General features: G+C 66.6%; 4 protein-coding genes across 7 annotated transcripts in view; 2 read left to right on the top strand and 2 right to left on the bottom strand.

Moving 5' to 3' along the window:
• Positions 1-6: 6 nt before the first annotated feature.
• Positions 7-5,117, bottom strand: TRMT1 (tRNA methyltransferase 1). 4 transcript variants are annotated; one of them, XM_054294702.1, is made up of 17 exons: positions 5,104-5,117; positions 4,250-4,499; positions 3,888-3,943; positions 3,681-3,796; positions 3,241-3,428; positions 2,697-2,812; positions 2,378-2,490; positions 2,146-2,294; positions 1,980-2,063; positions 1,801-1,870; positions 1,592-1,726; positions 1,383-1,468; positions 1,163-1,271; positions 988-1,064; positions 777-896; positions 425-536; positions 7-80 (listed from the first exon to the last, which is right to left on the bottom strand). In XM_054294702.1, exons 2-17 carry the CDS (start codon positions 4,450-4,452, stop codon positions 24-26), a joined length of 1,791 nt encoding a protein of 596 aa, XP_054150677.1. In that variant the 5' UTR covers positions 4,453-4,499; positions 5,104-5,117; the 3' UTR covers positions 7-23. The 4 variants fall into 4 exon arrangements, with proteins under 4 accessions (XP_054150677.1, XP_054150676.1, XP_054150678.1 ...); XM_054294701.1 differs by lacking the exon at positions 5,104-5,117 and adding an exon at positions 4,840-4,888; XM_054294703.1 differs by lacking the exon at positions 5,104-5,117 and adding an exon at positions 4,840-4,885 and having other exon boundaries at positions 4,250-4,474.
• A 153-nt stretch (positions 5,118-5,270) lies between these two features.
• NACC1 (nucleus accumbens associated 1) lies at positions 5,271-10,922 on the top strand. Its single transcript, XM_054294706.1, has 7 exons — positions 5,271-5,295; positions 6,864-7,248; positions 7,961-8,507; positions 9,006-9,182; positions 9,734-9,839; positions 9,929-10,026; positions 10,663-10,922. Exons 2-7 carry the CDS (start codon positions 6,883-6,885, stop codon positions 10,920-10,922), a joined length of 1,554 nt encoding a protein of 517 aa, XP_054150681.1. The 5' UTR covers positions 5,271-5,295; positions 6,864-6,882.
• Positions 10,923-13,486: 2,564 nt separating this feature from the next.
• On the top strand, positions 13,487-14,380 carry IER2 (immediate early response 2). The gene has a single exon (XM_054294721.1). The coding sequence runs from the start codon at positions 13,487-13,489 to the stop codon at positions 14,342-14,344; it is 858 nt and encodes a 285-aa protein (XP_054150696.1). The 3' UTR covers positions 14,345-14,380.
• Positions 14,381-15,759: 1,379 nt separating this feature from the next.
• Positions 15,760-19,687, bottom strand: part of CACNA1A (calcium voltage-gated channel subunit alpha1 A) — a 32,830-nt gene continuing 28,902 nt past the window's right edge. Inside the window, exons 45-47 of the mRNA XM_054294710.1 lie at positions 18,892-19,090; positions 18,175-18,482; positions 15,760-16,343 (exon numbers count right to left, since the gene is read on the bottom strand). Coding sequence (XP_054150685.1) covers positions 15,894-16,343; positions 18,175-18,482; positions 18,892-19,090 — 957 coding nt within the window. The 3' untranslated portion in view covers positions 15,760-15,893. The remainder of the gene's footprint in view (positions 16,344-18,174; positions 18,483-18,891; positions 19,091-19,687) is intronic.

Consider the following 19,687-nt stretch of genomic DNA (forward strand, 5'->3'; position numbering starts at 1 on the left):
CTCAGATTTGGGTAAAATTTGTTTTAATGGGGAGGGGGCTCGTGCGAGTAACAGCACTGCTCGCCCTGGGTACAGGTGCCCTGTGGGGAGGGGGCAAAAAGGGGGGGTTAAACCTGCCCCAAAACCCCCCCTGTGCCTTCAGACCACCCCTCTGCATTCACAGACTCCCCCCCTGCATTCACAGACCCCTCCTCAAATTCCTGAACACCTCCAAAAATTCCCAAACCCCCTCCCCATATTCCCACCCACCCCCACTTTTATTCCACATTTTATTCCCCCAAATCTTTTCTCTCTTTACTTCCTGTACCCCCCCCTTTATTCCCCACACACCTCCCCACCTATTTTAGGGACCCCTCCCCATATTTTGAGGACCCTTCCCCATATTTTGAGGCCCCCTCCCCACATTTCGGGGACCCCTGCCCACCTCCTTGAAGCGTTTGCAGGGGAATTGTTTCAGCCCGGCCCCGTCCTGGTGCTGCCTCCTCTTGTTCTGGAGCCTCTCCCTCTTCTCCTGCAGGGAGGGGGCGATGCCCCCCCTGGAAAGGACGGGAATGAGGTGGGGACCGCCCTCCAAAATAGGGGAGAGGGCGAGGGACCTCTCCAAAAAAGGGGAGAGGGCGAGGGGACCCCACCCCAAAAGAACAGGGGAAAGGATGAACCTCGAGCTCTTTTTAATGGGGTTTCTGCCCCACCCCGAGTGAAAAAAGGGGGGAATATCTCCCTTAAAAAGGGTGGGGGGTGCCTGAACCCCCAAACCGAGCCCCCCCAGGCCTCACCCGGGCTTGGCCCTGGCCTTGGGACCCCAAAAGGCTTCGGGGTTCTCGGGGAATCGCTTCAGGCCGCGCCTGCGGGAGCTGGGGTTGGCGTCCTCGTGGAGGGCAAAGGAAGCCTGGATCCTGGGAAAGGGGATAAAGGAGGGGAGATCAGGGGCTTTGGGGGGTTGGGGTCTCCCAAAATGGGTCTGGGGTCCCCTCAACCCCACCCTACGTGGGCTCCACCGAGAGGATCCGGGCGGCCGGGCTGGAGTCCGGGAGCCGCTCCAGCTTCACCGGGTGCAGCTTGGCCTGGGAAAAACGGGAAAAAAAATTGGGAAAAATTGGAAAAAGGAGGTTCAGCCTCCCCTGAGGGTGGGGAGGGGTCCCAGAGCCCCCTCCTCACTGACCCAGCAGCGCATGATGTCCCAGAGCACGGCCGGCGGCGCGTCCGTCTTGACGGCGTTGCGGCAGGCGTGGGACAGCGAGACGCGGAACCCCGCGTGCAGCAGGGCTGACCTGGGGGGCACGGGGGGTTTGGGGAGTCCTTGAGGGGTTTGGGGGGCCAGGATGGGGTTTTGGGTGTCCCAAAAGGGATTTGGGCTCCCCGAGGGGTTTTGGGGTGCCCACCTGAGCTGCAGCAGCGCCGGCGTGTTGCTGCGGATGGTGCTGCTCAGCCCGTCCAGCGTGTAGTACAGGGGGACATCGCTCAGCTCCTGCTCCCCAACACCCCCAGGATCACAGCCAGCCCCAACACCGGGCTGTCCCCACCCCCTGAACGCCCCCCTCGGGGTGTCCCCATGGAGGGGTGTCCCCCCAGGGTGTCCCCGGGGCGTCACCTCGGCGATGACGCTCAGCACGCCCCGCATGCGCGGCTCCGTCTGGAAGCGCCCGGGGCTCCTCTCCAGCGCCGCCAGCACCCGCTCCACAAAGCTGGGGTCGTGCAGGGGCTCAGCCCACACCGGGCCCCCCACCTTTAGGGGGGAAAAAAGGGGGTTCAGGGCCCTATTTGGGGGGGCTGAGATTTTGGGGAGGGGGCTGCACGCACCTGGTGCCGCTGCTGGCAGAACTCGCAGGTGGGACCCACGGGTGGCCCTGTGGCTGGGCTGTACTTGAAACTAATAGGGGGAAAAGTGGTTAAACCCCCCCAAAAAAATCGTGGGGACTCCCTGAGGGTCTCGAGGAACCCCAAAATCGCTCCTGTGGGGGATGATGTGGGGGCTGTACCTGGTGCCGTGGCTGGTGGCCCTGCCCAGGCGCTGCAGGTGGTGCGAGCCGCACCCCACGCAGTGAAACACCAGCGCCTGCTTACTGTGGGGAAAAACAGGCTCAGGGCGGGTTTGGGGGTGCACACAGACCCCCCCAAAACTCCCCCATAACCCCCCCAGCTCACCTGGCCGAGGCTTTGACCTTGGCCTGGCCCGTGAAGACCCTGACGAAGACGCGCACGTAGAAATCGGCGCTGACCGACAGCAGCGGCACCACGAAGCGCTGGTAGCAGTTGGCACGCAGGTCCAGGCTGTGCAGGATGATCCTCAGCGCCTGCCAGGGCACAAAAGGGACAAAAGGGGACACGTGCCACCCCCTGCAGCCCCCCCCGAGCAGGGGACCCCCCCAGCACTGACCATCTCGTGGCAGAACTTGCCCTTGAGGGACACGGCGCCGTATTTGCTGTAGCAGGTCTCGGCGCTGTTGCCGGCCATCACCGCCATGTCCGTGCAGGTCACGCACAGCAGGCCTGTGAAAATCGGGGTTCAGGGGGGTCTGGGGGGGGTCCCTGAAGGGGTTTGGGGTCCCCCCAGACTCACCCCCCTCGCTGACAGCCTGCATGGCCGCGTCCAGGAAGGGCACGGAGGGGGTCTGGGGGGTCCCTAGAGGGGTTTGGGGTCCCTAAAGGGGTCTGGGGGTGTCCCAGGAGGGTTTTGGGGTCCCCCCCAGGCTCACCCCCCTCGCTGACAGCCTGCACGGCCGCGTCCAGGAAGGGCGCGGGGCTCCCGTAGGGGTCCAGGTCGATGACGTCGAAGGGCTCACGCTGGGCTTTGCTCTCGTACATCAACATCCTGGGGAGGGGACATGGGGGTCCCCAAAGAGCCCCCCAAAACCATCAGCACCCCCTTTGGGGACACCCACGGGGTTTGAGATCCCCTCAGTGGGGTCACAGCGGGGACAGGGCGGTTCCTGGCACTGTGTGGGGACATCGGGACAAATTCTGGGGGGAAAAGGGTTTGCGGACCCCCCCAGAGACCCCAAACTAGGGCAGGAAGTGTCGGGGTGCCCGTGGGAACACTTTGGGGACACCTCCCAGCAAAGCCCCAGGCCTCATTCCCAGTGGGGTTTGGGGTTACCTGGTGTGATCCCAGTAGGGTTTAAGGGTTTGGGGTCACCTGGCACAATCCCAGAGGGGTTTGGGGGTCACTTGGTATGATCCTAATTGGGGTTTGGGGTCCCCTGGCACAATCCCAATGGGATTTTGGGGGTTTGGGCTCACCTGGCATCGGCCAGCCGGGGCGTCACCAGCCCCCCCACGCCGTTCCTGGCCACGTTCCGCTCCATCAGCTCGGTGGCCCGGGGGGAGCAGTCGCTGGCCACGATGGCCCCGAGCCCCGGAACCTCACGTGCAAAGCGCACGGAGCGGAGCCCCGAGGCTGCCAGCGCCTCCAGCACACGGAGACCACCCTGGGGGGGAAAAATGAACCCCAAAATCATCCTGGGGGGGTCAGGGAACCCCAAAAATCACCCTTGGGTGGTCAGGGGGGGCCCAGGAATCCCAAAAATCACCCTGGGGGGGTCAGAGGGGGCACAGGAGGGTCAGGGGGGGCTCAAGACCTCCCAATGCCCATCTGAGGGTACAGGGGGCTCAGGGGAGGCTCAGGAACTCCCTGGCGGGGGCACAGGGGGGTTCAGGGGATCCCCAGGACCCCTCCCCACCTCGCAGGGCTCTCCCGGCCGCGCCGTCCGCGGGGTCTCGGGGGCTCCGGGGGGGTCCCCGGCCTCGGAGGGGCTCTGGGGGCTCCCCCCCGGCTCCTCCTCGCCTGGAAGAACGACTGGAAAAGAGGGGAGGGGGTGAGGGGACCCCAAAAGGGGCTCTGGGGGGGTAGAGAGGGGATAGGGACCCCCCTCCCAAAGGCGCCGTACCCCGAATTCCTTTGGGGCGCAGCCAGAGCCGAGCGAATTCCGTCAGGACGGCGCAGCTGGAGGGGGGAAAAGGGGTCAGGGACCCTCTGAGTGGGGGGAGAGACCCCAAAATCCCCCCCAGGGCAGCCCAGGACCACAAAACCCGCCCAGGATCACCTCAAAATCCCCGCAGGACCCTCCCAGAGCCCTCCAAGCCCCACCCAAGACCCCCAAAACCCTCCCCAGATCCCCCCAGACCCCTCCAGAGCCCCCCAGAACCCTCCAGGACCCCCCAAAACCTTCCCTAAACCCCCCAAACCCCTCAGGATCCCCCCAGAGCCCCCCAAGACCCTCAAGAACCCCCCCGAGCCCCCCCGGCTCACGTCAGGTCGCGGTTGAAGCCCTGCACGGGGTTGTAGAAAACCTCGTTGGCGCTGGGGAACACGATGGTGGCGCGGCCCTCGGTGATCAGCGTCTCGCCGGTACCGGGGGGGCTCCCCTCGCTCCGGGGGGCTCCGGCCGAGCCCTCGGGGGTCACCCCCGGCCCCTCGGGGGTCGCCACGCCGTTGGGGGAAGCTCCGTCCATGGCGGGGGGCACCGGGGGGGCTCTGCAGAGGGTCCTGAGTGCGGCGGCTGTACCGGGGAGGGTCACGGGGGGGTCACGGCAGCACCGGAGCCGTTTTGGGGGAAAAAAGGCGCAAATTGGGGTCGGCCCCGGAGGGCGGGAAAAGGGGAGGAGACCCCCGCGGAAAAGGGGAGGGAGGGGCGGGGAATGGGAGGGGGGGAGGACACGGAACCCCCGTGAAAAGGGAGAGACACCCCCCCCCCCCCTCCAAAAACCGGGACCGGAGGTCGCACCGAGCCCCCCACCCGCCCCGCCGCCGCGCCCTTCCCAGCACGTGGCAAGGCCGGGGGGGGCGTTAAATCCCCGGTGTGTCCCCCCTGTCCCCTCCGTGTCCCCCCCCACGCTCACCCGCGCGTGCCGCCCCGCGCATTCCCCTCACATGGGCGCCGCCATCTTGCGCCGCTCACGTGACCACGGCGGCCGCGCAGGGCCTGAATCCTCCGCCCGCCGCTCCGAAACGCCATCCCGCGGCATTGCCCGCCGGCGGCGCGGGGAGGAACCGATCCCGCCGTACCCCGCCCGAGAGGCACGGTGCGCCAGCACCCCGCGCATTTCCTCCGCGCTCCCCACGCCTTCCCCGCCCGTTCCCCGCTCGTTTTCCGCTTCTCCCACCCGTTAAACTCCGCGTGGTCGCCGTGGGGCGCGGGTGGATGATTCGGCGCTCGGCTGGTCGCGCAGGCGCGGGCGGCGCGCTCGGCGCTCGGCCGGTCGCGCCTGCCGCACAATGAATGGCCGCTGAGCGCGGCGGCCCCGGGAGCGGCTCCGGCAGCGGCCGCGGCCCCAGCGCAGCGCCCCCGGCCCCCGGTACGGCACCGAGCGCCCCGCCCCGCCCCGCGCCCGCCCCCTGCCCCTTGCACCGGCTCCCCGGGGCTCCGCTTCCCTCCCGCACCGGGCCCGGTAACAGCCCCCCCCCCCCCCCCCCCCCCCCGCCCGTTCCCCCGGGCCTGCGGCGCCTCCCTCCCCCTCCGCGCTGGGGATCCCCCGGTTCCCCCGGGGTGACGCTGCTGCTGCTGCCGGGAATGGGAGGGGGGGGGGCTCTGTCCGTGCCCCCTCCGCTGTGGGGATTGGGGTTCCCCCCCTCCCCCATTGCGGACCCCCTGGGTTGGGGGCTTTGGGACCCCTCCCCAAAATTTGGGGTCCCCCCGCTGTCACCTCGGGGGGTTCGGGGGTCCCGTCCCTCCCCTGCTGGGCACGGGGGGGCTCCGCTCTCCCCAGGCCAGGGAGGGGGGTCCCTTTGGGTGACCCCCCCACCACCACCTCGTGTTTTGGGGTCCCTCTGCTCCTCCCCTCCCCCAGCTGGGGGATTCACCGCCCCCCCCCTCCCAAAATTTAGGGACCCCCCCCATTTCCCCTCTGGGGTCTCCCCCAGTTCCCAGGTCAGACTCGGGGGTCTCCTTTCCCCCCCATTTTGGGGGTGTCTCCCCCATACCCTGGGGCCCCCGGGGGGGTCCCCGCCCTGCTCTGCCCCCTCCCCAATTCCCTCAGAGCCCCCCTGGCCCTGGCGGGGACCCTCGAGCCTGAGGGGGGATTTGGGAGGGCTTGAGGGGGGGATTTGGGTTGGGGGCTTTGTGGGACCCCTGGCTTTCCTCTGTGCCCCCCTCTGTCCCTGCCCCATTCCCGCTGTCCCTGTTCCTTCATGTCCACCCCATTCCCTGTCCCTGTGTGTCCCCCACGTCCTGTGCCCATGTCCCTACACCCCAACACCCCCCAATCCCCAATGTCCCCAACGCCCCCCAATGTCCCTGATGCCTCCTGCTGTCCCCAACTCCCCCCGCTGTCCCCCGTTGTCCCCAACGACCCCTGTTGCCCCCCAATGTCCCCAACACCTCTGTTGTCCCCCCAACACCCTCAATGCCCCTAACGTCCCCTGTTGTCCCTGCTGTCCTTCCACTGTCCCCAACACCCCAAAGTCCCCAACACTTCCTGTTGCCCCCAATGCCCCCAACACCCCCCAGTCTTCAACCCCCCCAATGTCCCCAATACCCCCATTGCCCCTCAACACACCCACTGCCCCCCATTGCTCTCCACTGTCCCCAACACCCCCTGTTGCCCCCGTGCTGTCCCTGGTGTCCCCAATGTCCCCAGTGCCCCCCGTGCTGTTCCCCCACTGTCCCCAACTCCCCCATTGCCCCCACTGTCCCCAGTGCCCCCCGTGCTGTCCCTCTCCTGTCCGCAACCCCCCCCAATGTCCCCCAACGCCCCCTGCTGCCCCTGTTGTCCCAAATGCCCCTTGTGCTGTCCCTCTGCTGTCCACAACGTCCCCTCTGTGTCCCCACTGTCCCCATTGTCCCCCGCTGTCCCCAATGCTCTCAGTGTCCCCAACGCCCCCTGTGCTGTCCCCGCTGTCCCCAACTCCCCTGTCTCCCCCGCAGGCCCCGCCCGGCACCCGCCATGGCGCAGACGCTGCAGATGGAGATCCCCAACTTCGGGAACAGCATCCTGGAGTGCCTGAACGAGCAGCGCCTGCAGGGGCTCTTCTGCGACGTCTCGGTGGTGGTGAAGGGCCACGCGTTCAAGGCGCACCGCGCCGTGCTGGCCGCCAGCAGCTCCTACTTCCGAGACCTGTTCCACAGCTCCAAGAGCGCCGTGGTGGAGCTGCCGGCTGCCGTGCAGCCCCAGAGCTTCCAGCAGATCCTCAGCTTCTGCTACACCGGCAGGCTCAGCATGAACGTGGGGGACCAGTTCCTGCTGATGTACACAGCGGGCTTCCTGCAGATCCAGGAGATCATGGAGAAGGGCACCGAGTTCTTCCTCAAGGTCCGCGTGGGGTTGGGGGTCAGGGTGGAGGAGGGAAGGGTGGATGTGAGTCCCATGGTGTTAGAAGGCTGATTTATTGTTATTTATATTATATTACATAATATAATATCACAACTATATTATATCATTACTATATTATATTAGTTATACTGTATTTAATTATTACATAATATACATGTAATATAATGGAAGGAGGAAATTATGAATCTGACTCCATGTTCTTGGAAGGTTGATTTATTATTATATTACAGTACATTTTATATATATATATAATATTTTTATTACGTGTATATAATATATTAATATAATATAGTACAATGTAGTATAATATAGTATAGTGTAGTATAGTATAATACAGTATAACATAGTATGATATAATGTAATTTATTTGATTTTTTATTATATTACATTACATTATATATATTCTATATAATTATATACATTCTATTATACATATAATATAGTATAGTATAGTGTAGTGTAGTATAGTATAGTATAATATAATATAGTATAATATCGTATAGTATAATACAATAATACGTCAGCCTTCTAAGAACACGGAGTCAGCTTCACTCATTCCTCCCTCACCCTGGCGACCCTGCAAACCCAACAATTCCCTTTTCCTCTGAGCCTCCTCATCTCCCCCGCAGACAAACCCTGCACACAAACGATTTTCCCAGCAGACGGGGCACTGAGATCCCTCCGTTTGCAGGTGAGCTCCCCGAGCTGCGACTCGCAGGGGCTGCACGGCGACGACACGCCGGGCTCGGAGCCGCAGAGCCCGGTGGCGCAGACCTCGGCGGCGCAGGGCTGGCCGGCCGCGCTGCCGCTGGTGTCGCGGGTCAAGACGGAGCAGGGCGAGCCCGACGGCGTGCAGTGCACCTTTGTGGTCAAGCGCCTCTGGGACGGCGCCGCCAAGGACTCCTCCTCCTCCTCTTCCTCCTCGGCCGGCGGCAACAACGGCAGCAGGAAAATGGCCAAGTTCTCCGAGGCGGCGCCGCGCCAGAGCGCGCCCGGCGCCGCTGCCGGTGCCGGCGGCGGCGCCACCCCGGTGCCGGTGCCGGCCCCGGTGCCCGGCACGGCTGCGGACCAGACCAGCCCCGGGGGCACGTCCAGCGCCTACACCAGCGACAGCCCCGGCTCCTTCCACAACGAGGAGGACGAGGAGGAGGACGCGGGCGAGGAAGGCTCGGACGAGCAGTACCGGCAGATCTGTAACATGTACACCATGTACAGCATGATGAACGTGGGGCCTGCAGGTATGGGGGGGTCCTGGGGGGGGGCTTTGAGAGGGTCTGGGGGCGTCCGGGGGGGTCTGGGGGTCCTGAGCGGATTGGGGGGCTCACTGGGGGATTGGGGGTCTCTGGTGTGTGAGCAGTACCGGCAGATCTGTAACATGTACGCCATGTACAGCGTGATGAACGTGGGGCCTGCAGGTATGGGGGGGTCTGGGGGCTCTGGGGAGATTGGGGGGCTCTGGGGAGGGTCCTGGGGGGTCCTTCGGGATGGGGGTGTGGCTGTGGTGGAGACCCCGCCCTGTTTGAGGCATGGTTAGAACGTGTGGGTGTGGCCTGGTAGGGCTCTATGTTGTCCTGTGCCCCTCCCATTCCTATGTCACCCCCCAGAATTTTCAAGCTGAGCCCCCCCTCCCCACCACAAGTGACACCACAAAGGTGACACCTGAGGGGTGCCAGGGACCCCCAAAGCCCCCTCCCCACCGCACACAGAGCTCCATTTCCACATTCCCCCCTCCCCAGCGGCAGAGAAGGTGGAGGCCCTGCCCGAGCAGCCCCCCCCGGAGCCCCGGGCCCGCGCCCGCCTGCGCCAGGACCTGGCATCGCTGCCGGCCGAGCTCGTCACCCAGATCGGGAACCGCTGCCACCCCAAGCTCTACGACGAGGGCGACCCCGCCGAGAAACTGGAGCTGGTCACCGGTACTGGGACAAACTGGGGTGGGGTCACACAGGGATTTGGGGTTGGCTGGGTTTGGGGAGGCTGCTGAGTCGGGCAGGAGCCTTCCCTGGAATGGAAAATATAGAGCCCCTACCCTCAGAACTGCTATAAAACTTAAATTCAAATTATAAAATTTAAAATATATTTTTATTTTAATTTTTTTTTTTAAATTTGTTTTATAATTTAAATTTTATAAATTTTAAAACCTCCCCTCCGTCCGAGCAGAGCATCTCCCAATGGGATGTAGTTAATAGGATACAATATAACACAATGTAATACAATGTAGCACAATGTAGTACAATGTAACACATAATACTGCATAATGTAACATAACTCAATGTAATACATATATATATATATATATATATATATATATATATATATATATATATATATATATATATATGTTTCTTAACAGAAGCCAATTGCCACACAGAGGGCAAATAGAATACAAAATATGCAAATATGCAAATTTTGCTGTGCAATCTGGGCCAGAGGACCCCCCTGACCCCCCTGTGCCCCCTGTTCCCAGGTACCAACGTGTACATCACGCGGGCCCAGCTGATGAACTGCCACGTCAGCGCGGGCACGCGGCACAAGGTGCTGCTGCGCCGCCTGCTCGCCTCCTTCTTCGACAGGTGAGCCCCCCAGGGGTGCCCCCCGCCCTGAATTGGGGTCTCAGAGGGGTTTTTTTGGGGTTCCAAACGGGTGTTTTGGGATCTGGCAGGAACACGCTGGCCAACAGCTGCGGGACGGGGATCCGCTCGTCCACCAACGACCCCAGCAGGAAACCGCTGGACAGCCGGGTGCTGCACGCTGTCAAATGTGAGTGGGGGGCTCAGGGGGACAGCCGGGTGCTGCACGCTGTCAAATGTGAGTGGGGGGCTCAGGGGGACAGCCGGGTGCTGCACGCTGTCAAATGTGAGTGGGGGGCTTGGGGGGGTCTGGAGGACTCTGAGGGGATGGGGGAACCAGGCAGGGGGGGCTCAGGGGATGGCAGAAATGGGGGGGAAAGGGGGGGGATAGGAGTGACCCTAGAGAGGGGAACAGGAGGGACTCAGGGAGGGAACAAGGGGGGGACAGGAGGGACCTCAGGGGGACCCCAGAGAGGGAACAGGGGGAGCAGGAGTGACCTTGAGGAAGAGACAAGATGGGACAGGAGTGATTCGAGAGAGGGCACAGAGGAACCCCAGAGAGGCACAAAGGTGGCCCCACCGAGGCACTGCCCCACAATTCCCACCCAAATCCAAACCTGGGGTGCCCTGGCTGCCCCCTGACCCCGTCCCCACGTGTCCCCCCCAGTTTAGTGCCAGAACTTCGCTCCCAACTTCAAGGAGAGTGAGGGACAGGGGGCACCCCAGAGAGGGGACAGGAGCGACCCCAGGGCCTGAGACCCCTCCCACCAGACTCGGGGTGCCCTGGGGTCCCCCCTGACTCCATCCCCACCCGTGTCCCCCCCAGTTTACTGCCAGAACTTCGCGCCCAACTTCAAGGAGAGCGAGATGAACGCCATCGCGGCCGACATGTGCACGAACGCGCGGCGCGTGGTGCGCAAGAGCTGGATCCCCAAGCTGAAGCTGCTCATGGCCGAGGGCGACTCCTACACCTCCTTCATCAACGACACGGGCAAGCTGGAGCCCGAGCTCATGGGCCCCGAGCCGCCCTTCGAGGCGGGGGGGCCCGAGCCCGAGGGGGGGCCCGCGGGGGAGGGGCTGCAGTGACCCCCCCGAGCCCCCCCTTCCCTGGGGATGGACCCCCGAAATGGGGGGGGGATTCTGCCCTGAAATGGGGGGGGGGGCAGTGACCCCCCCACACCCCCCCTGAGCCCCGCCCCCCAAAATGGGGAGGGGATTCTGCCCTAAAATGGGGAGTGCAGCTCCCCTCCCCCAGCCCCCAATAGGAGTAGGGACCCCTCCCCAGACAGGTGAAGGGTGTAGGGACCCCCCCACCCCCCATCTGGGGACCCCTCCCCATAGAAAGGGGGAGGGTCCCATCAACAAGGGACCTATGTGGTTTAGGGACCCCTCCCCTCACCCCAGATGGGCACTCCCAGGGGCAGGGACCCCCCCCCCCTCATGGGCAGGGACCCCCCCTCAAGGGCAGGGACCCCACGTTGAGGCCCTGGTGGGTCCCGTGTACCCCCCCCCCCCAGAATTTGGGGGTGTTTTTGTGTGTGGGGGGGGGAAGCAGCAGCCTCTCGGCACAAGCGCAGCTGCCCCCCCCCCCCAGCATTCGGGGGGGCCCAAAGGGGGGTCTGGGGTCCTATGCCCCCCCCAGGGCTCCCCCATTCCCCTCCAGGCACCCGCATGTGTGTCCCCGTCCCCCCTCGTGTCCCCCCCCACCCCAGGGACCCCCCCATGGCTCTGGGCAGCCCCCCCCGCATGTGTCCCCCCCCCCCCTCCTCGGTAACCTATGTGACCCCCCCAGGTGTGTGTCCCCAGGTGTGTGTCACAAAGTGGGGGGGGGTCTCACCTGTCTGTGTCCCCCCCCCCAAATTGGGAGGGGTCTCCTTTTATTGCCCCCCCTCTCCATGCTGGGGGGGAACACTGTGTGTGACTGGGGTGGGGTTTGGGGGGGTGGGAGGGACACCCTGAGTGGGGGAGGCGGGACGGAGGGACACCCCCCCCTCCCTCCCCAGGGCTTGACTCCGAAAGGGGAAACTGAGGCACGGTTCGGTGGGAACCCTCCTGGGATTGTTGGGGGGGTCACCAGGACCCCCCCCCTCCTGCTCAGCCCCGGGGGGGTCCGGAGGTGTCCCCAGGTGTGTCCCCTCCCCCCCCATTGCCCCTCCCCCCCCCCAGGTCTCCTGACGTTTGGTCAAGTGCCTTACCCGCCCCTCCCCCCGCGCTCCCTCCGCGTCTCCGCTGCCCCCCCCGCCCCCCCCAGCACGGGGTGGGGGCGCAGGGACCCCCCCCCAACCCCAAACCCCTCCCCCCCCTCTACGGCCTGGGTTCCCCCTTTCACCCCCCCCCATCCCCGTGCCTCAGTTTCCCCTTTTTCCTCCCGAGTAAGGGGAGGGGTCTCCCTGCTGTCCCTCGCCCTCCCCAAAATCGGGGTCCATCTCCTCGTTCTCCCCCTTCCCCTCTCGTTGCTGTACAGAATTTGGGGGGTGGGGGGCGCATGGACCCCCCCGAACCCCGTGCTTGGCTTTCCCGGGGACCCCCCCCCCCCCAGTGTCTGTCCTGTGTAATGAAGTGCCAAGACCTCCCCCCCCCCATCCCGGACACCCCCCAGGGGCCCTTCTGGAGCGCCCCCAGACCCACCAGGACCCCTCCCCACTCCGGGACCCCCCCCCAAAGCCCCCCCCGACGCTGGAGGTTGCACATGAACTGCTGTTGGGCGCGAGGGAGCGTGTGAATAGTGAAAATAAACACAGAGTTTGTAACAGCCGCGCCCCGGGACCCCCAAAAACGGCCCCGGGGGGTGGGAAAATGGGGGGGGGGGGGGCGCGAAAAGCCCCGGGGGGGGCGCGCAGGGGGTGGTTCCGCCCCTTTTTGCCCTTAAATGGGCAGGCGGAAGTGGGGTTCGCGCCTTCTCCGCGCGTGGCTCCGCCCCCTTCCCGTGGCGTCAGCGTTGCCTTATTTGGGCATGGAAGTGGCGGGGGCGGGGAGGGGATCCCCGGGTGAGGGGGGGGGATACGGGGGGCGCAGGGAGTCCACAAAAGAGGGGAGGGGGCGCAGGGACCCCCTTAATTCCTGAGGGGTCACAGGAGCCCCTCAAACACACGGGAGGGGGCGCAGGGACCCCTCCTCAAAATCATGACGGGGCATAGGGGCCCTTTCCCATCACATGGAGCGGCACAGGGACCCCTCCCCAACACATTGGGGACACAGGGACCCCCCAAACACACGTGGGAGGTACAGACAAAACATGGCAGGGACCGCACGGACCCCCCCAAAACCATGGGGAGCCCCCACCTTGGGCAGGACGGACCCCCCCCTCCCAATTTCCACAGGGACCCCAAATCCTTTGGGGGGTCTGGGGGGGGTACAGACTCGACCCCTCCCCGGGACACGGAGCCCCCACCCCCATTTCCGCCCCCCTAGCCCCATTTCCGCCCCCCAGCCCCATTTCCGCCCCCCCAGCCCCATTTCCGCCGCCGGCGCCTCCGAGACGCGGCGGGGCCGGCCCGGGGCCGGATGCGGTGGCGGGGCCGGGAGGGGCCCGGGGGGGGCTCGGGGCGGTCCCGGGGCCGGATGCGGTGGCGGGGGGGGCGCGGGGGGGTCAGGGCGGTACAAGAAGCGCGGCGGGGCCGTCCCGGAGCATTCCCGGGGCCGGGGCCGCCATGGAGGAGGCGCAGCGGCTGCTGACGGTGTCGGTGTGGAAGCTTTACCGGTGCCGGGTGCGGCGGGGCGGGCTCCGCCTGCACCGGAGCCTGCAGCTCTCGATGCTCGTTCGTGCCGCCCGACACCGGTACCTGAGCGCCCGAGCCGCCGCCGGGATCCTCCCGGGACTGGAGATTACCGGGAATGCGGTGAACGGAGCGACCCCGGTACCGGGGATTCACGGAGCTGCGGTGAACGGAGCGAGCCCGGTACCGGGGATTACCGGGAATGCGGTGAACGGAGCGACCCCGGTACCGGGGATTCACGGAGCTGCGGTGAACGGAGCGAGCCCGGTACCGGGGATTACCGGGAATGCGGTGAACGGAGCGACCCCGGTACCGGGGATTCACGGGGCCGCGGTGAACGGAGCGATCCCCGGACCGGGAGGCGGCCCGAGCGGGGACTCCCTGTGCCCGAACCCACCGAGCGCGAACCGGCCGGACCGAGCGATGAACCGGACCGAGCAGGAACGGGGGACCCCCCTCAGGGACTGCACCGGGGACCACCGGAACGCACCGAGCGGAGCCCCCCGCAGTGGGTGGTACCGGGGATGCGCCCCGGTACAACCGAGTGAGGAACCCCCGGGCCCCGCGAACCAGGACCCCCCTCCCGCCGCCCCCGGCCCTCCCCGGCCCACCGGAGCCCCCCGGGCCGGGCAGAAGCGGCGCAGCAGCGGCTCGGCGGGGCCGGGCCGGGGGCCGGTACCGAGCAAACGGGCGCGGCTGGAGGCGGAGGCGCCACCGGGGCCGCCCGGGCGCTGCTCGGGGCCGCCCGCAGCCGCTTTCGGCTTCCTGGTCCGCGCCGTCGGGGCGTGCTGAGCCCTCCGGGGAGCCCCGGGATGCGGAAATTAACGGGGATCCCCCACAAACACATGGAACCGGTTCTGGAAGCCCCCGGGACACGGAACTTAACGGGGATCCCCCCCGGGACACGCGGGCATTAAGGGGGATCGCCCCGGGACACACGGAAGCGGTTCTGGAAACCCCCGGACACACGGAAATTAACGGGGATCCCCACGGGACACGGAACCGGTTCTGGAAACCCCCGGACATTAACGGGGACCTCCCCGGGACACGCGGATCCGGTTCTGGAAACCCCCAGGACACGCGGACATTACCGGGGATCCCCCAAACTGCTGCGGGCCCCGCCCGGTGGAACGGAACCGGACACGAACGGACTCTCGGGACTCCCGGTGGGACATTCCCCCCTCCTTTCCCCCTCGTGCTTGGGGGGGTTCAGGCTGGCCCTGCCCCCGCCCTCCGTTAATTGTGCTTAATTACTATTTTGTTAATCAATTAAAAGTGGGTTTTGTGCAGCCGCTGCCTCGGGGGAAGTTTTTTCTTGGGGGGGGGGGGGGACGGACCCTCCTCGATTTGGGGAGGAACAGAGGCAATTTGGGGTTGGGGGGTTCAGGGGGTCCTCGGATGGGTCGGGGGGGCTCGGTCCGAACCAGGGGGGGGAAATCCGGACCCCTGCCCGCCCCGCCTTTTCCTGCTTCGGTTTCCCGGGGGCGGGAAGGGGGGAAGGGGAATATCCGGTACCGGGGGCGGGGGAACCACCCGGGAAACCCCCCCCCCCCCCCGGTTCCGGTTCCGGTTCGCTCCGCGCGGGGTTACCGGGAGGTCACGGGGGGGCTCCGGGCCCGCGAGGGCGCCTCCCCTCCCCCTCCCCGGTGTCCCATCCCCCCCTCCCGGTGCCCCCCCCCCCCCCTCCACCCCGATCCCGGGAAGGAGCGAGACGGGCTCGATCCAAAATTCCTTTTTTTTTTAATGGTTCTGGTTTGGGATTTTTCGGTTTTTTTTCGGGTTCGGTTTGGTTTTTTTGTTTTTTGTTTTTGTTTTTTTTTTCTTTTTTTTGCCTTTTTTTGTCTTTGATCTTTTATTTCTCGGTTTTCGGTAACTCGGTTCATGCAATGGCGGCGGCCCCGGTTCCGCCGCCTCCGTGCCTCGGGCCGGGGGGGCCGGTGTCTGTTCCCGGTGTTCCCGGTGCCCGGTCCCGGTGCCTGGCAGCGGTTCCCGGTCCTGGTGGCGGTTCCCGGTCCCGGTGCCGTTCCCGGTGTTCCCGCCGTTCCCGGTGGCGGTACCCGGTGTTCCCGCTGCCCATCCCGGAGCCTCCCGGGCTCCGCTCCCGTCCCGGCGGCTCCTCCCGGCCGGGGGGGGGGTTCGGGGGGTCCTGGGGGAGTCTCGGGGGGGGTCCCCGGCTCCGCCCCCCCCGCGGCGGCGGCGGCGGCTCCTCCAGATGATAAAACTCATCCAAATCCCCGGGAGCGGGCGGGGGGGCGCGGTGCGGGCGGCGGCTTCCACCCCCCTGGCCGCGACGCGCCGTCGCAATACGTCGGCTCCGTGCGCGCCCTGTCGCGACACGCCGCTAGCAGCAATCATCGTCCGTCTCGCTGTAGGGGTCGCGCGGACCGGGCCGCCCCTTGCCGGTGCCGCCGTGGCCCGGGTAGTACCCGTTGGGCAGCCGCCGCCCGGGCCGGGGCGGGGACGGGCCGGCCCCGCCGGGGGTCCCGGGGCCGCGGGGGGCGCGGGGGGCGCGTCCGTCGGGCGGCGGCGGCGGCTCGGCGTCGCGGGGGGGCCAGCGCGAGGCGGCGGCGGCGGGGCCGGGGCGGGCGGGGCGGGGCTCGGCGGGCGGCGGGGGCCGGCGGGGGCCGCGGGCCGGGGGCGGCGCGGCGGGCGGGGGGCGGCGGGCGGCGGGCGAGTACGAGACGTGGGGCCGAGGAGTGGCGGGGGTCGGCGGGAGCTGGCGGCGGGCGCGGCGCGGGGTGCTGGTCCCGGACGTGGAGAGCACCGGGCTGCCGCTGACCGAGCTGCTGCCCTGCGGCGACAGCGACAACGGCGGTGGCACCGGGGGGACACGGGGGATCGTGGGGACATCGTGGGGACATCATGGGGGCACCGGGCGGGGGAGAGAGGAAGGGAAATGGGGACCCCGCGGGGGAGGGGGACAAAGGGGAGCGGAAGGGACACGGGGGTGGCACTGGTGGGGGGGACACGGGGACATCGTGGGGACAGCATGGGAGGGGGAGAGAAAGGGAAATGGGGACCCCGTGGGGGTCGCAGCCGCGGAGGGAGACAAAGGGGAGCAGAAGGGACAAAGGGGTGTCAGCGGGGAGGGCACGGGGGGAGACACGGGGACATCATGGGGGGGGCAGGAAGGGAAATGGGGACCCGGGGGGGTGGGGGTCGCAGCCGCGGCGGGGGGGGGGGAACAGAGCCACGAGCCGTGCAGGCGCGGGGGGGGCACAAAGGGGAGCGGAGGGGACACGAGGGGGGGGGCGGGGGCGCAGGGTCCCCTCAAAAGCGCTCGCAAGGCAAAGCTCGGGGTTTGGGGGTGGGGGGGGCAGCTGGAGAAGTTTGGAAGAGTCAGCCCCAGGGAACCCCAAATCTGGGGGTCCTGGGGGGGCGTTACCCCCCAATTGTTCCGTGAGTTTGAGGGGCTGTGAGCCCATGATGCCAAGCTGGGGGAGGGCTGGGGACCCCCAATTCAGACATTTGGGGGGGTCCGTGCTCTTTGAATTGAGGGGGTGAGGATCCCAGACCCATCTCAGGGTGTGTGTGGGGGGTCTGTGAACCCCCAAATCTCAGCACAGGCTCTGTGCCCCCCCCCGGACTATGAGGGAGCCCCCAGACCCAGCTTGAGGGGGGCAATAAATGAGGGGGGGGTCACCCCAAAACATCCCAGGGTGGCCAAGCGGCTCCTCCTGGAGTCTCAGCCAGGTTTTTTTTTTGGGGAGGGGGGGGATTCTGGAAATTTTCGGGGGGGCAGCTTCGTTCCAAACTTTCCAGGGTGGCCGGAGGAGCCTGGGGGGGCCGGAGCAGATTTTTTTTTTCTTTTTTTTTTTTTTCTGGGGGGGCCCCGAGGCGCTTACCTGGGCCACCCCTCGCCGTGACAGCGCAGCCAAAGCACAGCCATGGGGAAACAGCAGAGAGGTGAATCAAGGCAGGACCCCCCCCCCCCAAAATAAAGCAGCCGAAAATGGGGGGGGGGGGCAAGCGAGGGAGGGGGGGAGGGGCTGAGAGCAGGGGGCGGGAGGGGGCGCATCCGGAGATCTGGAGGGGTCGAAGCGTCGCCGCCGCCCCCCCCCAACCCCCCCCAAATTCCGGGGGAGGGGGGGAGTTTACTTGCCCCCCCCAAAACGACCTCCCATTGGGTGGTGCCGCTCCTGGCGGGGACTGGACCCCCGAGGAGGGGGGGTTGGACCCCCCAGGTGGGCACTGGACCCCCCCAAGGAGGGGGGGTTGGACCCCCAAGTTGGGCACTGCTGGACGCCCCCCCCAAGGTGGGCACTGAATGCCCCAGATTGGGGGAGGGGAACTGGACCCCCCCAGGGGGGCTCTGCTGGTGTAACTGGGACACCCCCAGTCCCAAACTGGGCGAGGCAGAACGTGCGGGGCGGGGGGGGGAGCGCTGGGACCCCTCTCACCCAAAGAGACCCTCAGAGAGATTTTAGGGGGGGGGTCGCACAGTTCCCCCCCTCCCCATTTTGAGCACCACCCAAAGGTCGGGGGGAGGGGGGGGATTATTTTTGGGGGGGGTCTTTGGTTGAATCCACTGGGGGTGCAGCCCTTGTGTCCCCCCTCCCCAAATGGCGGGCAGGGGGGGTTCAGAGGCGGAGGGGGGGGGAGCGGAGGGGGGGCGCACCCACCTGCCGGGGGGGTCCCGCGTGTTCGCGGCCCTCGCTGGGCGAGCGGGACCAGCGGCGCTCGCGGGACCGGGGCCGCCCGTACTCCTGGGGGGGGGGCGCGGCGGGGGGGGGCGCGCAGCGCTCCCGGTGGTGCTCGGGGGGCCCCCCCCCGGCGGCGGGGCCCCCCCCGTGGTGGTGGTGGTGGTGGTGATGGTGGTGGTGGTGCCGGTGCCGCCGGTCCTTGGGGCGGCCCCGCTCGGGGTCCCGCTCTTTTGGGGGGGGGGCGTCGCCCCCGGACTGCGTGGTGAGGCTCAGGTCCGTGCCCAGCCCTGGGTGGGGGGACACACACACGGGGGGGTCATTGAGGGACCCCCAAAAGTGGGGGGAGACTGGGGGAGGGGTTGGGGATTTGGGGAATTTCCCAAAATTGGGCATTTGAGGAGGTCTGGGGGGGATTTGGGATTTTCATGGCGTTTTTTGGGGTCCCCCCGATCTGGGCCACCGAGCAGCCTCGGGTGACACCAGCAGGTGACACGGGGGGACACCAGCGACCACAGAACCCCCGACGGACCCAAAGCCACCCCAGGGACACGCGGGACGGGGTTGGTGACACTGGGGGGGGTGGCACTGGGATGTCCCCCCACAGGTGACACTGGGGGGGGATGGCAGCGGGATGTCCCCCACAGGTGACACTGGGATGGCAGCGGGATGTCCCCCCGGGTGACACCGGGCTCGCACCTGTGTCGCCGTCCGTGTAGCGGCTGAGGGAGCGCTCGGAGGCGCGGTGGCCGCGGTGGCCCCGGCGGGGGTGGTGGCGCTGCCCGTCCTCGGTGGGGGGGACGCGCTCCAGGCTGAAATCGTCCAGGCGGACGCCGCGGGCGCGGGGGTGGCCGAGCAGCGAGGCCGAGCGCTTCATGGGGCTCGAGTCCGCGATGGTCTGCGCGACACCGGCAATGGCACCGCGGGGACGGCGCGGGGACAGCGGGGATGGGGCGGTGGGGGGCTCCAGGGTGGGGTTACCTGTGTGCCCTCCCCGGGTGTCCCCTCGGGCCCCCGGATTTGTCCCCATGCTCGTCCCCCTGCCCTCGGTGGGTGGCGCTGCGCTGGGAGGGACGCGGTGCTGTCACCGTGTCCCCACTGTGTGTCCTCATTGCCATCATGTCCCCATTGTCATCGTGTCCCCATTTTCACTGTTGTCCCCATTGTCATCATGTCCCCATTGCCGTCGTATCCCCACTGTGTATCCCCACTGCCACCCTGTCCCCATTGTCACCGTGTCCCCACTGTGACCCCCCCAGGACAGGTCCCCCGTCCTGCTGCTCTAAACATTGAACTGCTGCTCAGGGGGACAAAGGGACAGAGGGACAGTTGTGGGGAGGACACGGGCGCTGCTCCTCGCTGGCTCCAGGTGTCCTCAGGGGGTGACACAGAGGGGACAAGGTGGGGGGGACAGGGGGTGGTCAGTGGATGGGGGGGCTCTGTGGGGTCCAGGGAGGGTCCGAGGGGGCTCGGGGGGCTCTGTGGGGGGCAGGGG

Source organism: Melozone crissalis, unplaced genomic scaffold (assembly GCF_028551555.1).
Source record: "Melozone crissalis strain CALT ecotype California unplaced genomic scaffold, PUWL_Pcris_2 ptg000317l_1, whole genome shotgun sequence".
NCBI lineage: Eukaryota > Metazoa > Chordata > Aves > Passeriformes > Passerellidae > Melozone > Melozone crissalis.

Excerpts from the sequence above, each read along its gene's own strand:
- NACC1 (XM_054294706.1), top strand. The coding sequence starts at position 6,883 with ATGGCGCAGACGCTGCAGATGGAGATCCCCAACTTCGGGAACAGCATC. Across the intron at positions 7,249-7,960 it reads GCACCGAGTTCTTCCTCAAG|GTGAGCTCCCCGAGCTGCGA; the intron begins GTCCGCGTGGGG and ends CTCCGTTTGCAG. Across the intron at positions 8,508-9,005 it reads GATGAACGTGGGGCCTGCAG|CGGCAGAGAAGGTGGAGGCC; the intron begins GTATGGGGGGGT and ends CCCCCTCCCCAG.
- TRMT1 (XM_054294701.1), bottom strand. The coding sequence starts at position 4,861 with ATGCGCGGGGCGGCACGCGCGG. Across the intron at positions 3,944-4,249 it reads GGCTTCAACCGCGACCTGAC|CTGCGCCGTCCTGACGGAAT; the intron begins GTGAGCCGGGGG and ends TCCCCCCTCCAG. Across the intron at positions 1,727-1,800 it reads TCTGCCAGCAGCGGCACCAG|GTGGGGGGCCCGGTGTGGGC; the intron begins GTGCGTGCAGCC and ends TCCCCCCTAAAG.
- IER2 (XM_054294721.1), top strand. The coding sequence starts at position 13,487 with ATGGAGGAGGCGCAGCGGCTGCTGACGGTGTCGGTGTGGAAGCTTTAC.